We start from the raw sequence: 17850 nt of genomic DNA on the forward strand, positions 1-17850 counted from the left end.
TATTTTAGATTGTATAATCATATTATTCTTACTGGTTCATTCAATAAAAATAAAAATACTAATAATATTTATTAGTAGTAGTAGTATACACTTGTGAGCTGGATGTGTGGCACTCATTTGAAATATCCTGTATTATTGACAAATAATATGCTGATAAAATTCTCACTAAATCTAGTGATTGTTCGGTTTCCATAAATCTAGAAAAGAGTGGAAAATATTGTCACGGTCACAGAGAACAAAATAGCAAACACTCTTACAGTGCTTACTTTGCTCAACCGAAACAAACAAACCTTAAAACTCTTAAACATTAATTAAAACAATTGAAATAATTTCAGAAAAAAGCAGCAACCTCTTTAAAATTTAAAAAGGTGAAACTATGCAATGGATCAGGCATTTTATACATGAAAAGCCTTAAGGTATTTTTTAAAATTTCACCATGAAAAAAACATTCAAAATCAATTACAAATAGCTAGTAACTCTCTGGCAATAACAAACAACCTTTTGGTTTGTGTGAGACACTTAGAAGACTTTTCAAATGCAATAAGTCTACTTCAACTGCTTACCAAACGTTTGGTAAAGCACTATTATTATTATCAATTTGATCATCATTATTATATTTCACTCTTTACTGTCACCTACTCAAAACTGTAAATTAGAGAACAAATGACAGTCTTTTGACAATAAGTCAGTCAAACTAAGATTTTTGAACTTGCTCTACATATTCTAAGCTGCAACTCCCCAAAATTCTATTTAACAGAAATAAACATGATATTACATTGATATTAATCATAGTAATACTTGCTGGTCTTTTCATTTGATTACACTACACATAGCAAACCTTTTCCACATGGTAGTAAGGTGTGTTTTCATAACAGATATGGCCTGGTCCCAGTACAGGGACTTCCAGAGTGGAAAATGATACATCAGTTTAACAGCAATACATATGTTAAGCTAGCTAAAGTTGTAAAAATGTATGTAGTTGATTTTAAAATTCGTCATTTGAATCTGAATTGTAGTAGAGCAGGACTGCAGTACTTGAAGCGATTAACTACATTACTTCGATAAATAAATAAATTTACACTTGTAAAACAATATTTATTAGTGTTGGAAATAGGGTTGTGTTTCACAGCTGAGAAATATGGGACCCAATTATCATTGGATTGAGTTAAATAACTTCAACAGCCTTAAATCTATATAAATAGCATAATGCAGAGAAGATGCATAAGGCCAACAATTTGTTCTATTTAGACAATGCAAAAGAAACAGTCAAAAGGACAAGTCAGTAATGTATTCTAGATTTAAAATGCTTTTTTTTCAGTGGCAAGTGAGAAAACCTGTCTTTTGCTTTTCCTAGATATAAAAAATCCTAATTCAACATTCAGTCATGCTTTTTGTTAGTTGTTTATTATTATTTTAAGTTTTTAAAAATTACCTAACAACAGAGGCCTGTGTACCAGATAACACAACATTCAACGATGAAAAGCACACGGCTTTACAAATTTATAGAGATTGTGGTCCAGCATCATAAAACAATTACAAGTTACAAAACTCCCCTAATTTGCATAAATGCATCACATTAGTAATATGTTGGACTCGTATATGTCTGTTATGCTATGTGATGTAATGTATGTAACCATGGATGTTTGAATGATCGTGACAGATTAATGGGTTTAAACTATTGTAGGGCAAAATCCCACAAAGATATCGTTTTTAAATATACTGGTCACTTTTGAGGTTTTGTGATATTTTTTCTCCATGACTTTCAGGCTTTCAGATGAATGGTATAAAAGCATCCACAATTCAAATTTAGATGTTCATTTTACCACACTTAGACTGTTTGGGTTGATAGAATTTAAAAAGACTGTTTTCTTACAATGACATAAGCAACAGTTACATATACCAAAATTTGCACTTTTATATATTCTAAAGATTCTATCCATGTATTATTGATTGCCAGATTTATAACTTTAATCATGCAGCAACAGAAAAAGTAAGCACACATTTTCAAGGATTTCTGTTCTGGAAAATGGTGCACATTAGGGTTTTTGTAGATATGTAATACCTCATTTGCTTATTTTAAATATCGCCTAAGTTATTAGGTGAGGAAATTTTGTAGTGGTACTTGTTAGATAAAATTTTGTATCCTATTCACCAGCAGTGTTTCTCATTAAGATGACCATCAACATTTTGCCGTAACAGCAATAAAGTGTGATTAATACTTTTTATTACACACTCTGACGTTTGTACAACACAGAGCGCTTGTTTTGTTTAACTGAATTACCCAAAGAAGCGGAGTATTGGAAAAGACGGCATTAATGATCTGAAAAAGAGTGAAACCCCGCCCTCTCGGGCTACCTCAAGTTTCAATTCGAGTGCGCCATCCACCAATCTCCTCCTTGGTCCCGGCGGAAACACCGCGAGATCACCTGACTTGTCGGCTCCACTTCCTTAAAGTGTAAACATTGGCAAAGGCAGGGGAATGTTAAGTTCCACAGCAAGTCATGGACGAAAGATAGTGTGTTAAATTATCTCCGTAACAAAATGTGCCGTTTGTACTTTGAGTTACGGCGCGTCTGTGAGCGGAAAACAGCAGGAACGAAGGAGCTCTAAGGTAACGAGGTGTAATTCACTGAAAGCTGTAATTTCATGTAATGTTCCAGAGTGAAGTGATACTGCTTCACTCAGCTGTGTGTGTGTGTTTGTGGAATACTGGTCAACTCGTGCGTATGCAAACTCGTGCGTATGCAAACTCGACGGATGATGAAGCCATGGAATGTGAAAACGTATCAACAGAACCTGCGCGTCTGACAACGGCATACAACTCGGCCAGTTTTCAGTCTGTACAGCAGGAAGACGAACAGTCCATAGACATGGAATGTCTACCCAGTGATGTGCCAGACATAGAAGACAGCCTTACATTCCGCATTATCCCAAATGGGTCACAGCGTGGAAAGCCCTTGCTAGTAGACAATAAATGGCATAGTTACAATAAAACAGCAAGGGACAAAAAGTGTACCAACCAAAGGACTACATGGACATGCCGCATCCGTCGGAAAGGATCTTCCTGCCTGGCAAAGGTCTATCAAGATGGAGATTCTTTCACATGGGGTGGACAGCCACATAGCCACAGTGAAGATCCTGGAAGAGACGCCTGCCTGGAGATTATAGCTGAAGTAAAAAAAAAGCAGCAGAGGACCAGGTTTTCACTTCGGCCACAGCTATTGTTGAGGATGTACTAGTGAAGAAGTCTACTCAAGACCTCCTCCCAGCCAGCATGCCCAAGATCGACTATATCACAAGGACAGCCAATAGACATAGACAGAAGAACAGGCCCAGCCACCCCAAGGATTTGAATTTCATTCTTCAGGAAAGCCACATCCCGCAAGATTTTCTACTGGATGATGTGAACACACAGGATGCCCGCCACTTGCTTTTCGCAACAACTGCCCAGCAAGAGTTATTGTCCAAAGCAAAAACTGTCTTCATTGATGCTACTTTCAAGATCGTCAAGGAACCATTCAAACAGATGTTTTCTCTGCATACCTTCATAACTAAGGATGATGCTGTTAAGCAGGTGCCACTAGCTTTCATCATCATGTCCCAACGACAGCGCCAAGATTATGTTGATATATTTCAAATAGTGAAGTTTCTGCTTCCGGAGATGGGTGTGACTAAATTTATCCTGGACTTTGAGGCTGCCATGTGGTCTGCACTTCGAGAAGTGTTTCCTGGAGTCTCTCTTCAAGGTTGTTCATTTCACTGGACTCAGGCTGTGTTCAGACATGCTGTTGAATGTGGACTAAAGGTGGCATACCAGACCTCTGGAGCTATCCATACCTACATCCAGCAGCTGCTTGCTCTACCTTTTTTGCCACCAGAGCATATCTGCCAAACTTTCGAGGCTCTGGCACAAAAGGCAACACCACCTTTGCTACCACTGGTTGACTACATGCGCTACACCTGGATTGACAATCAAACATGGCCTGTTGAGTCATGGAGTGTTTATGGTCAAGCTGTACGCACAAATAATGACTTGGAGGGTTGGCACAACAGATTGAATGCAAGATCCTCCCCCAGTCTGAATTTGTACAAAATGGTTGAGCTCCTGCATCAAGAAGCATGTTTGGTAACCCTGCAGGTCCAACTTGTCTGCATGAACAAACTCACTCGCCACCAGAAGACCAAGACCAAGACTGTGCAAGCAAACATTTTCAAGTTGTGGGAGCAGTATGCAAATAAAGAGATTGCTACTGGACACCTCCTGAGTGAAATCAGCTGCCTAAATAGGCCCCAGGAGGATTAAGAGACACTACTATCAATTGCAGATTGACAATAAAGCATATGGACAGAATATATACTGCAAAGGAATATACTTTGTTTCTGTGAGCTATGCATGTAAGATTGAGCTGTAATGCATTGCTTGATTGTCTTACAATAAAGCTATGTATTTTTATGACAATTTCATTCTTGTGTCATTTTTTATACTTTGTACTTGTCATGACAAGCAAATAATCGCATTTTTATTTTATTATGTACATTAGTAGTAGCTACGGAGATGTAATGTATTGGTTTTACATACACACAAGTTGCATAAGTAACGCACAAGTTGACCAGGTACCTGTTTGTGTACACTGCGTACCAGGTTTGTATGCTGTGTGGGAATGGGTTCCCTCCCTCGCTGGTCCAAATGGAGAATAAAGGGAGCGACGAGGTGGAAAAATTGAAGACAAAGTTCTTGTCAGTGTGGCACAATGTGAAGTACAGTAAGTAATTTGCTTGAGGCAAACAGACACACACACACACACTGCCCTGCCACCCATGCTTAGCCCTGTGTGTCCACTTTGTTCTTAAAGCCTTCATGCATCACTGCTGTGCTGTTTTCACCTGTCAGTATACTCCACAGCACATTGTTCATGTCAGATTTTGAATTAGCGGGTTGTATAAATTGGAATTTGCAGGCTTCAAATGCAGAAATCAACAGTAAGATCCTCCCCAAACACTCAGGAAACACTCAAACGTAAACAAGCAGCAGGATTCAATGAGACAAGAACCTACTGCTGTTGAGTCAGCCCTTAAAATAGTTCTTTGTCGTACTGTCCACACAGGTTTGTATACAACCCTGTGTGTTTTCTCACTGCTTGCTTTTTGTTTAAAAACACAACTGTCACTCTGTGCTGTTCATCTAACAAGAAAGTGGACAAAATCTGTATGTTAGTGGGCAGGAATCTTGGGACTGAGCCAGCACATTGACTGATGAGTGTTGTACAGTAGGTGTGCCAGTCAGCTGAGCAAACAGGATATTAAAGCGCCTTTTCTTCTCAAAACCATCAGTTAAATCGTGATATATTGTCTGTTTATTGTGTGTCTTAGGCTGGGCTCTCAAACCAAAGACCTCATTCAGTAGAAATTCTCCAGTGCTGCTTCTGGGAAAGTGTTACCATTTCAAGGCTGAAGGTATGACACACACACACACACACACACACACACACACACACACACACACACACACACACACACACACACACACACACACACACACACACACACACACACACACACACACACAAAAGCACGTGCACACAAATACAGTTGGATGTAAAATACACACCCACTACTTTCCTTGTAATGACACTGACAAACATGTATGTGGTTGCATGCACCAATAATTATGATGATCAAGCTCTGTAACAACAGTATTAACTCATGTCACACTATTAACTGGTAAAGTATTGCCTCAATAGTTTTTGACATAACAAACACTTTGCTCACTGTTGGGAGGAAGCATCATTCATAAATATTTAGTCACTAAAGCAGAAGGACAATAGTTTTACTCTAGCCATTATGTTTTCAGAGCATGTTACAGCTCTTTGAAGTAATTGTCCTGAAATAAAAATGTCCGCCATGTGGTGTCACATGAGACAATCGGGGCCACACCCAGGGGTTGTCCACGGCCTCCACAGACTCAAGTCTGGCCCCCCGACACAACCAATAGTGAAGACTGTAAGAGGGCTTCACACATACTTATTGAACTTGAGTTCCATCCAGCAACTAAAAGTGCCATCCATCCATCTATTATCTGTATGTCGCTAAATCCTGATTAAAGTTGTGAGGGGCTGGAGTCTATCCCAGCTGACTGAGGGTGAAGGGAGGGGACACCCTGAACAGGTCACCAGTCTATCACAGAGCTTCATACAGAGACAAACAATCATGATCGCATTCACACTTACAGATAATTTAAAGTCACCAATTACTGGGCATGCTTTTGGACTGTGGGAGGAAGCAAGGCTAAAGTGCTACTGGAAAAAATGCCCCTCTCAAAACAAGAAAAGAAAACTTATTTCAAGGAACTTTTACTTTGAAATAAGTGAAAAAATCTGCCAACAGAACAAGTGAAAAATGGCTTGGTAGGATTTCTTGAAATATGATATGATACTTAGAATATTGCGATCTTAAAGTTCGCTGGGAAAACTTATTTTAAGCTATATTTTGCCAGGATTGTCAAGCTTAGGTATTTTAAAATAAGCCAGACATGCTAAAAAAATAGCAGGTTTTCACTGAAAAATAGATATTTTCTTTCATGTAACCTCCTAATTTGAGTTGTATTAAACTTATTTTGTTTTTTCTTCTAAAATACAACTTAAAACAAGTTAATTTCAAGATTGTCTGACTTAACAAGATATTTAAGATGCATTGTCTTAAAACAAGTCCCTCCATCTTGCTGAAATGTCACTCGTTAAGTGAATGTATCTTAAATCAAGTGGGACATTTTGACTAAAAATAAGACAAATAGACTTGGTAAGATTTAGAATTTTCTCAGCGCAGCCCACCGTGCTGCCCCTAAAATGGAACCATTTACTATTATTGTTTTACCAGCGCACAAATTACTATCATTAGGAGGTGTATTGAATGCATGTTTTTAGATGCAAATCTAGAATCTTTTCTACATCTTTTTATTAGTTCATGTGTGTACGCTTTATGTTTAGCTGTGGATTCAGCTGAAGCCCTGGTACAGACACTTAAATACTAGAGGGATGAAACCTACTTTGAAGAGCTCTGAAAACAAGTCAGACAAACTGCTGAACACTGCAAGACTGACCCAGAACCTGCAGCCAACAGAAAGAAACAAGAGGCTGCATGCACACAGTGTCCTGAGCAGAACAAGGACACTTCTGACAAAATGTCTGCCATGTACTTTTTTATGCTGTTTAAATTGGAATCACCTTATAAGCTTTATCAACAACTAAGCACCTATTCTTTATCGTAACTATTTGAAGGTTACATAAAACCGGTCACTACACAGTGTGTTAGTTCTCATGTAGTTTTATAAAAATGCTCTGGCTCCACCAGACAGAAAGAGCAGTTGAAATGTTCAAAAAGTAAACGGCAAATACGGAGAATCACTTGTCATCTCTTTGCTTCAGATGATGACAGTGTTCCTGAAGCCTGCTATGAAGCCTCTGATGAGGACTTTGCTATGGGGAACGTGGAAGCTTTCCGGAAGGATTTTGCATCCCGTTTGTGGCTGACCTACAGGGAGGAGTTCCCTCCTCTGCCGGGAAGCATCCTGACCTCCGACTGCGGCTGGGGCTGTATGCTGAGGGCCGGACAGATGATGCTGGCTCAGGCACTCACACTGCACTTCCTGGGCAGAGGTGAGGAAGATGATGGTACCCCATCTGAGCTACAGTAAAACCCCATAGAGTGATTCAACAACATGTTTGAAAAGTGTTGCCAAAAAAATTCCAAAAGAGGAGTTTAAATATTGTAGTAGTGGTGATTCAAAGATAGAACTGAAACAAATACTTAAATTTTCAATTGTTAGTTAACTGCCAACAACTATTTTGATGATCAAGTATTTGGTTTAATTTCTTAAAGAAAAGAAGTCAAAATGTTTGTGATTCCAGTGTCTTACAATTGAATATTTTCTGTTTTTTATTTACATCTCTGTGACAGTAAACTGAATGTCTTTGGGTTGTGGACAAAACAAGACATTTAAAGGACGTCTTCTTGGGCTTTGGGGAACATTGATTTTTTTGTCACCATTATGTGGCATTTTATAGACCAAACAGTTAGTTTAATTGATTAATCCAGAAAATAATCGACAGCGAAAATTAACACTAGTTGCAGACCAATTAAAGGAGTAGAAAAAGCTGCAAGTTAAGTTACTGTTACACAAAATTCTTCTCAATTTGAAGGTTCTTTGCTCAGTTTCTTGTTGAATTTTTCAAATTTGCTGTTTTGTTGTGTTCTCATAATGTCTTTGCATATTAATCTGTTGACAAGTGTTCACACAGACAAAAATAGTTCAGACCTCTCAGTGTTGAGTTTGTTTAAAAAAAGGTGGCTGATTTGATTAGCTGGGAAATATTAGCTTTGAAATAGTAAATGACTATCTCCATGATCTCCTGTTGCTTCCAAGTATTTGTTGTTGGATCTCCTGAATGTTTAAATGGACAGAATTAATATCTGAATAATCTTAATTTTTTGGATATAGAAGTCTAATTTAGGTGGATTAAGCAACAGAGTCTCATGGTGTTATTCAGTATCTGTTCTTTCTAAGCAGGAAGCAAGACTTGTTTTCAGTTTGCAGAGTTTCCTCATTCTCAGTCTGAAACCGAAAGTTTTATTTAGTTGATGCAAGGCATTAAAATGAGTGAATTCCTCATATCTTCACGAGATCCATTGTCTCTCAAGTGCCCTAGACTTTATGGGTTCACATAATGAAAAGACTGTCGGTTTAATGCAGTCATTTAGAAAACAATATTTAAAGCTTGTTCTTCTGTCAAATCTAAAATATGTCACTAATGAAATATTTCTCTATAAAGTGACTAATGGCCACTTCAGGATATTTATTGATCAATTTCACTTTGATTCACTTTGAATCAAGGTCATTTTGTTAATGCCTTAGACTCTATTCTGGTCCGTTTTATAGCCTGGGCCACTCCCATTCTCTCCGCCTACAGCTCCCACCCTGTTTGTAAGGCTAAGGCACTGTTAAAGTGAAATACTGGAACAATCAAAGTTATAATTGAACAGAATGACACCTATTCTTCTACCGAGGCACACAAGGTACCGGCTCTTTAAGGTAGAAACCTTCAATTTCAAGGTCTGAACCACTTTTTGCTTTTAATACTCTAAATGGAACTGTGATGTGTGGAATTATCAGTTCTGGATAGATTCATAGAGAGCTGGTCAGAGAAATACATTTCATTATTTTGCATTGGTAGTACCAAGTCTGAAAACCTATAGCCTGTTCTTGTACTACTAGTAAAGTTTGATGTATGAATTCTTTATCTGTTTTCTCTGATGTCAGGTTGCATTTGCTCAGATCGATTACGTGCATTTGCTCAATCATGTTTGTAAGAAATACTTTGAAGATTTAAGCCAATCTTTTCTAGTTTCTCAAAAGTGATGGCAGCACGTCTTCAATGGAAATCAGTGTTATGTATCTTTCTCCATCTGATGCACTGATAGGAAATATTTATATTGGCCTTCATCATCCATTATTATTATTATTATTCTAAGATTTTGCAAGAAGCATGTCAAATAGTTGTGTTAAATTTGTGTTGACAGAAGAAACCTGAACAGACCTGAGTAGCATTGGTATCCATTTGCAACTTTAAAACTTTACTTTGTTTTTGCTTTGTCTTGATCGTTGTAGCTGATGTTTTGTGTATTATATCATACCTCATTTACCCACAGACTGGACCTGGTCGGAAGCACTGACTCTCCAGCCTTTAGACACAGAGACGTGGACCAGCACCGCAGCCAAGCGTCTGGTGGCCTCTCTCGAAGCTTCTCTGCAAGGTTCCCCCAGACCCCCCGATCATGGTTCACCACCACCGCCCCAAACCCAGGCTGCTCCTGGATCTGCAGAGGAGGCAGGTGCACATTTGAAGGAAACGTACCACCGCACTCTCGTGTCTTGGTTTGGGGACAGTCCCTCGGCTCAGCTGGGTCTCCACAGGCTTGTCCGCTTGGGCCTGATGATGGGAAAACAGGCTGGGGACTGGTACGGACCAGCCGTGGTAGCACACATTCTCAAGTAAGTTTGATCTGTGAGTGACAGCAGGAGTTGGAGTTGTAAGTCTTGGATGTTGTATATCACATTCCCCATTTTTTTATTTTTCAAATCATGATAATCTGTTATGATTTACTGTTGTTCAAGGCGCAATTAACACTGCTTTTGTTGTTGATTAATGTATTCATTTAGTGTTTTGGTCAATCATCTTCTTTCAGTTTACCATTTAGAATGCTTATACTAATATAAAATGTTAAATGTGCCTTTTTACCTAATGAATTTCTATAAAACAATCATTTAATTTAACTAAATTCATATTCCTATCATCATTTCAGCACTACGAGGGCAGCTTTAGCAAAACATTTAATTAGAAATACACAGTGATGATTACTTATTTGCCTAAAATCACAATTAAAAAATCTGCATAACAGATAATGCAGGAATTTGACACTTCCTGTATTAAGATTGCTGTACTGTTATAAAGCCTGGACATGGCACTGTCCTGTAGTGTACATTGGACAATTGTAATTTGTGGTAATGAAGCTTCATATTGTGCCTACAAGAAAACCACGTGGATGTTTACAATGGAGTAAATAAACACTTAAGCTGTAAGAAGCTTAGAAATTTCAAGCTCATGACTTATTTTAATATTCTATTGTTAAAAAGATTGCGCATTGAACTACCATTAACTTTTTATTAAACATGACTGTTTATAGGCTAATTGTCAAATAACATAAAGATTGATTAGAATTATCTCCACATTTAAACTTCCCCCTTTTCACTCACTTTCTCTTTCTTCTCTCTTCTTCTTCTCCTCCCCCTTTCTCTTAGGAAAGCTGTCGAGGAGGCGATGGACCCTGGCTTGGCGGGTATAACTGCCTATGTCTCCCAGGACTGCACAGGTATGAAAGATGAGCCTGCTGTTGATAAAACAGGATACTGGGCACAGCGCCCAAACAGACCCTCCTTTTTTTTTCCTCCCATCTCTCTCCTACTGTACGGCTGGAGCTGCTTAAAGTGGTGACAGGAGTCTCACTGTGTCTATTCCCCAACAAACACATCCATTCCACATCTATAACCTCCCACTCCGACCTCTTCTTAACCTCAATAACTTGGGTGTTGATTCATGTTTGTCTTCTCAATAGCAGAAGATAGCTGTTTGTGGGAGAGCGGGTGTCTTGTTGTGTTGAAAGTGTGGTATTAGAGTCACAGAGACAAGACTTTTGGAAACTTTTGCACCGTATACATAATGCATATTATAAAATTTGGGGCTGAAATTATTATTTCATTAATCTTCAACAGTTTTTATAAGGAATTATTAGTCCTTCATTAAGTAAAAATGCAAAACATTTGCTGTTTCCTGCATCTAAAAATATGAGGATGTGCAGAGTTTCCCTGTGATTATATAGATGTAAATTGAAATATGGAGACATTACATTGGGCTCTTTGAAACTGTTGCATTTTATACTCTTTCTCTGACACTGGGGGACAATGTCAGACATAATAGATACTAACTGATAAAGAACATAACCTTTAGTTGCAGCTCTAATAGCATTAGCATGCGTAGTGAGTACAGCTTTTAAACCGTGTTCAGATAGAGCAAACATAAAATGATCTTTCAGAGGCAAAGTGTTAAACAGAAAGAGGAAAAACTTCTGGACACTTGTGGATGGGAAGAATAGAAATGTTTGTTTTGAATTGTAAAATATGTGAGATATATAACACCCACAAATCATGTAAGCATCAAGACAAAATCTGCTTATATTTAGATGATATCTGGGTCATTTTTGGCAACCTTTTTTTTTAAAGGCAGTCATTTTAAAACCAGCAAAATACGACGTACAAAAATCCAGGACTTTCTGACTTATTGCCTCATGAACAGACAGAAAGGACTTGCAGACAAAGTGACCTCAATCCGATCTTTGTGTTATTGATCCTTGACAGTGTACAGTGCTGATGTCGTCGATTGCCACAGGGCAGCGAGAGCAGGGCAGACCTCTGATGAGACATCGGATGCCCCTCCTCCACCACAGAACGACCAACCAGCATCTGCTTCCCCCCTGCCAGACGACCGAGCCGTCATCATCCTCGTCCCTGTGAGGCTGGGAGGGGAGAAGACCAATCCTGAGTACTTTGACTTTGCAAAGGTGAGAGCTACATCTGGGTCTGGGCACTTTTAAAAATTAATTCAGCATTGTAATTTAGATTTTGGTGACAGATTTTACGTGGTCATTCACATATTTAAGAAGAAAGCTGCTTGGTGATGTGAAGTAAGTCAGGTAGAAAGTAGTCACTGTGGGGAATGGTGAGTTAAAATATCAGTTTAAATGTCATTGGAGTATATTAAGTAGGAAACTTGTTTTTCTCTGTTCGTTTAGGGAATACTGAGTCTGGAGTACTGCATAGGCATCATCGGAGGGAAGCCCAAACAGGCCTGCTACTTTGTGGGATTTCAAGGTTAGTGTTGGCGTAATGGGAAACGGAGAAAGACACACACAGAGAGCGGCTGGTGTGAAGAGCAAATTATTTTGCATAATATACCCTGCTTATGTGAAGAGACAAAGTAAGTTAATGTATTCCTGTTTGCGTGAGGAAAACGGAGAGGAGTGGAGATGGAAGCAAGTGAAGCAGGGCTTACTTCATTCTCTCTGACCCATCAAAGCCTCGCCCATTTATCACAAGTAAACCTCCCAAGTTGTGAGCTGTAATTGATTTCCATAGGAGGCATGCATTAAATTTCATCCAGGCCCCAAAGTGAGCCACTCTTCATCACCTTCAGGAGCTAGGAGGAACCTTCAGTTGTACATCTTGGCAGTCAATATTTACGCATTTACATTTTACCAATTTGAAATACAGTGGTGGATGATGTCTAAATGACAAGCAATACATTCTCCCTGCCAAGGCGCGGCTCAGCACTGCATTTATCATATGCAAATGGGCGAATATAATTGCGTGTTTGTAAAAGTAATTCCCCCACACAAAAATTAAATGACAACCTCTTCTTTGTGGGTGTAAAGAATGTGCTTGTACAAACGCATCTGATTATGCGGAATTTAATCCACCCTGGTGGATATTAAAAAGCAACAACCTTCTGGGAGGCATATTTGAAGCGCACAAGCCTAACAGTAGGCCAGGCGGGTGACTTTGAGCTACTCTGCATAGAAATTGGAGAGAAGCGCGTTTTTGTAATAATCTGATGTTTTTGAATAACTTGTCTTTTGTTTTGTCCTTGCAGATGACAGCTTGATTTACATGGACCCTCATTACTGTCAGTCTTTTGTGGATGTCAGCACCAGCGATTTCCCTCTCCAGGTAATGTGAAATTACACAGACGAGCTGACTGGGGCCCACGTAATGTGAATTTAATAGTTTCTGTTAGTACTTAAGGGTATGAATCTTAAAGCAGCACTCTGCCCAATTACAGAGTCCCTAACTGCTGATTTATTTGCCGCTCAGATAAGTGAAGCTGCCACTTAAGAGAAATACGGCAAATACAGGACTAGGCATTGTGAGCCTTAATATTTCAGGACTCATACATAAAAATCAGCACACAGCACTGTAGAGCAACTTTGTTTTATGCTTTTGCATGCTGTAGTATACAATGTGACAACACAGCCGAGTACAAAATTTATGGATGCTGTGACAGCAGATAAATAGGATTTCATTCATCAAATGAAGCAGAATATGTCTTATTTAGTGTTGATGCTGTCATGGGGTGTATGTATGCCCTGCAGTTACCAGGCCCTTCAGCTTGATGAATATTTTTAGATGTCTTTTGTCTCTTTTCGTCTAGTCATATCATTGCCCCTCACCGAAGAAGATGCCTTTCAGCAAGATGGACCCAAGCTGCACCATTGGTTTCTACTCCAGAAGTGTTCAGGACTATGAGAGGATCCGGCAGGAGCTGTCTAAGGTGGGAAAATACACACAAAAATCACTGTATAAATGCCTTTCATTTTATTTCACAAATACTGGCATCATTATTTAAACGTGATTGCATATTCATTGTTCAGTATGGAGCCAACTCCTTGTGTCAGTCTTATATTAGTTGACCAGCAGGTGGCACCATTTAGCCATGAATCTGACTGAATTTGAACTGGGCTTCTCACACCAGGTATTATTTTGGATACGTGTAGTAAACCTCTCTCCACCCTAAACTTCCAACACTCCTGCTTAGATGACTTCTTTATATTTATTAAAATTATTGTAGTTAGCATTGAGAGAGAAAAGATGCCTCTGCTCTGTTGTTGATCCAGGTGCTGCAGCCATCAGCGAAGGAGAAATACCCCGCGTTCACTTTCGTACAAGGTCATGGCAGAGATTACGACCTGTCGGCAGGCCTGACCCCGGAGAAGAAAGAATGGCCCTTCATCTGTGACCCGCGAAGAACGGTCACCACTGCCGGAGACTTTGTGCTACTTTGAGAGCGCTGTTTAAAAGTCCATAGGCAAAGTCCTCTTTTATGAATCCAACTGCTTCATATCCAGGGCTTCATGTTGTGGAGTTTGTGGAACTTTTTAAAACTACATTAATACAGTTTATACATCCTGGAACTTTGTCGCTGGGCAATTTTAGACCAAACTGCTATTAACTGGTTAGACTATTATTTGTTGCCTGGCAATGTGAAAGTACTGAATAATTTGTCAGGAAGCCTTGGGACATTTTTTGGTGCTCTGTTGAATTTAATGGCTTAACATTTTTTATATACTCATTAGGAAAGAGGAGCATTAAGGGGAACAGTATTCATTTCGCTCCATCATCTGAATTTTTGTAGACTTAGACGAGATGTTGTTAGTGACTTTATCAACACATCAGATTTTGGGAGACTCGGTTTAGTTTTTTAAATGCACCTTACATCATCTTGAATACGCCTTGAAGGAATTTGCTTATAAAGATCTAGAGTTCTGGTTCGACACATCCCTGCTGACGATCTTTGGGAATTTAAAGATAACAGCAGTAACTATGACTGAAGTACCGTTACAATCTAGGCAGAGCTTCTTAAGTGTGACTAGCATTTGCCTAAGAGGTATGGTAAAACCCTTAATTAGTATGAGCCCAGAACTCTCTGAAGATAGACAGAGCCAAGCAACTTTTCCAAACTTCTTTGCCAAAAGCATTTCATTAGACGAGATGAATTCTTCACTTGTCTGAAATACCTTAACAACAGAAGCATATGGAGCACATGCTTTGAGGGAGGCTCTTAATAACTCTGCCAGCATTTCTTTTAATTCACACCACAGCTCATTTCTCTCGCTTAGCAATAATACATGATGGTGTTGTGTGATGATATGATTGTTTGGTCGTCCCTGTGTGGTTTTGACTGTTATGAATTTTGTCTGAACTATGCATCACGGTGAAAGTGACCTGTGGTGATGAGAGTTTGTCAAATGCATAAAAGTGTCATGTACTATACCTCACTTAGCACTATCTGGTATAGATTACCCTTTACAATGGGATTCTTATTTCTGTTGGAGTATCCTCTGTTTATGAATTACACACACTTTAAACAGCATCTGGAGATAAAACAAAAAAAAAAACGGTTAAATCACATTCAGGGAATTGTAATAACGAGGTTGCGGAACCTTTTGGACCTGCGGTATATGACATGTAGAGCAGAACAGAAGCAGATACTGTATTAAATGTAAATGTCCGAATCAGTAGGATTATTTGTGTAGTTTAAGTTGAAGCTATTATTTCAGCATTTTTGAGAGAGATTTTTCTTACAAATGGTATTTTGTAGCATTTTCTGTTAGGTTCCTTAATACATTTCTTGCTTTTAATTTTTCCCAATTCTGTTCTCCAGCAGTGAGTGAGTATCGCTGTTCCGACAACACACTTTTACGCAAACTACAAAAGACTAAGTACACTAGAAGACGTGTAAGGCTACAAACCTCAATCATGCACTTTGATTTATTACTTCAAAAACACTGAAGTATTCTGACTGTTGAATCTTTCTCATGTGCTTTCCTACATTAAAACACCCGCACTGCGTGTCTGTTTGCATCAATTAAGTTAAAAATGTATTTAGAAAAGGTTTTAACATTGCCAGGCGGAAAAGCTGAATAAAGTCTAAAATATTTCACTTTCTTACTTCATTTGTCTTTTTTTGTGTCCACCTGAAGAATTCACAGCAACTCTGGAAGAGTAAAAAAAAAAAAAAAAAAAAAATGGTCGCTTCATTTTCAGTGCTAGATACAAACCTCAGTGGTGTGTTGAAATGTATTCAATCCCTTTCTCTCCCAGTCAAATGTAGTAGATTAAAACTAATCGTACGTGCTAACCATCTCTACAGCCCATTAACCAGGAACCGGAAAAAATGTGACCCAATGACACTGGCAGCAATTGTGTTCCTCTGTGGAGGAAAAGAAAATATCCTTGTGTGCAAAGCTCTGTTACCATGGATAATCTGTCTGTTGCCCCCTTAGTTTGAGCTATGCCGGACTGTTTTCCTGTACAATACAAATTCTTGTGTTATGATGAGCCGTGCTTTTTAAAGGAGGGAACTGTCTGTCTGTGGTGGAGCCGGGGCAAGGGTGAGGATGGATGGACAGAGAGAAGAAGAATCCCTCATCTGTTCTCTACCATGGAGAAGCAATGGCAAAGCACATAAAGGCATCATTTAGATCTGCTGTCTGATCTGTGTGTTCATCCAAGTTTTTTTTAAGTGTCTGGGCAACTGGCTGTGTGGACAGAGCGAGAGCATCAAATCAAATATGCAAGAGAAAGGATATGCAGCGACATTCTTGTGCCTTGGAAAGGAAGAGAAAGGGTTGAAAGGACAGGAGGGACGCATTGGGAGGGGACATTTAGGATTTTTGTCAGAAACATGAAAGAGCATTTGAGCTGGGGGGAAAAGAGCGATCTGAGGGTTGACTGTGCTCTCCATGTATTTACACGGGATGCATGAATATTTGATTAATGAGCCACAGGCTCAGGGGAAATGCAATAAGCAAGTGGCGGCTTTACAAAGCAAGCTGATCACACACACGCACACACACAGACCATGCCCTGTCGTTTGACACAGCTGCCTAAAATGTCAATGATATTGCAGATTCCTGAAAATCTAATCTGCAGCCGAGCAAATTCCTTACAAAGACGGAGTCCATGATAGTCATTCCTGTGTTCCACAGATGGACGGAAGGGCGAGAAAGGGGGGCTGGTGGACGTAAAGACAGACGCCCTATAAAGATTTTATTTTGGTGTCATCCAAAGGAGGACATGACTTGCGGCATGCAGCTCTTGGAGGGATCAGCGTGGAAGAGGACCAAGCAAGGCCTGCTAACATCTTAAGATGATACCTGCCCTCAGAGAAAACCCCTGATTAGGTCTTGTCCTACAGCCTTCATAGGTACCCGAGCCTTAGAGCCAAGTTGTGATCTGAAAGCAGCCAGATGACCCTTGATACCAAGATAAGCTGTTAAAGTCATTTAAGGTGAGTATCAAAAAACAGAGGAAATTGGGTACAAAGTTCTCATTTTCAATGCAATCACACCTCATGAGCATCTTTAAAGTTAATAAATCTTCAACTCTAACACCCAAGAGACCATAAACATGCCTCTATAAGAAAACTTTTTTGATAAAAAAGAAAAATTCTAAACCTTAGCAACTAATTTAATTTAATATGAATTGTATCAACCAAAAAGTGCCTAATTTCAGACCTATGGAAGCTTCAAACTCAACACCGACAAAGTGTCTTTAGCAATCTTGTGTCTCGTGCACACAATATGAATATAAAAGCATTCTCTTTCTATGACAACATTTGTGAAATTAAGACACATTAAAGAAGATGACTATGATACACCAAGTGCCATTTCTGTTCCTTCTCACCC

The 17850-nt window shown here is 39.1% G+C and overlaps 1 protein-coding gene across 1 annotated transcript; it reads left to right on the forward strand.

The window, feature by feature from the left end:
• Positions 1 to 2395: 2395 nt before the first annotated feature.
• Positions 2396 to 16111, forward strand: atg4c (autophagy related 4C, cysteine peptidase). Its single transcript, XM_022206612.2, has 11 exons — positions 2396 to 2611; positions 4643 to 4763; positions 5371 to 5454; positions 7422 to 7652; positions 9703 to 10045; positions 10853 to 10923; positions 11966 to 12168; positions 12400 to 12478; positions 13257 to 13333; positions 13815 to 13934; positions 14278 to 16111. The coding sequence occupies exons 2-11, from the start codon at positions 4649 to 4651 to the stop codon at positions 14443 to 14445; spliced, it is 1491 nt and encodes a 496-aa protein (XP_022062304.2). The 5' UTR covers positions 2396 to 2611; positions 4643 to 4648; the 3' UTR covers positions 14446 to 16111.
• Positions 16112 to 17850: the final 1739 nt, after the last annotated feature.

This window comes from Acanthochromis polyacanthus, chromosome 4 (genome assembly GCF_021347895.1).
Source record: "Acanthochromis polyacanthus isolate Apoly-LR-REF ecotype Palm Island chromosome 4, KAUST_Apoly_ChrSc, whole genome shotgun sequence".
Lineage (NCBI taxonomy): Eukaryota > Metazoa > Chordata > Actinopteri > Pomacentridae > Acanthochromis > Acanthochromis polyacanthus.

What these genes read in the sequence shown, in the direction of transcription:
- atg4c (XM_022206612.2), top strand. Translation starts at nt 4,649, where the DNA reads ATGCTGTGTGGGAATGGGTTCCCTCCCTCGCTGGTCCAAATGGAGAAT. An exon ending in GTGGCACAATGTGAAGTACA is followed by an intron (nt 4,764 to 5,370) that starts GTAAGTAATTTG and finishes TGTGTGTCTTAG; the next exon opens with GCTGGGCTCTCAAACCAAAG. An exon ending in GTGGTAGCACACATTCTCAA is followed by an intron (nt 10,046 to 10,852) that starts GTAAGTTTGATC and finishes CCTTTCTCTTAG; the next exon opens with GAAAGCTGTCGAGGAGGCGA.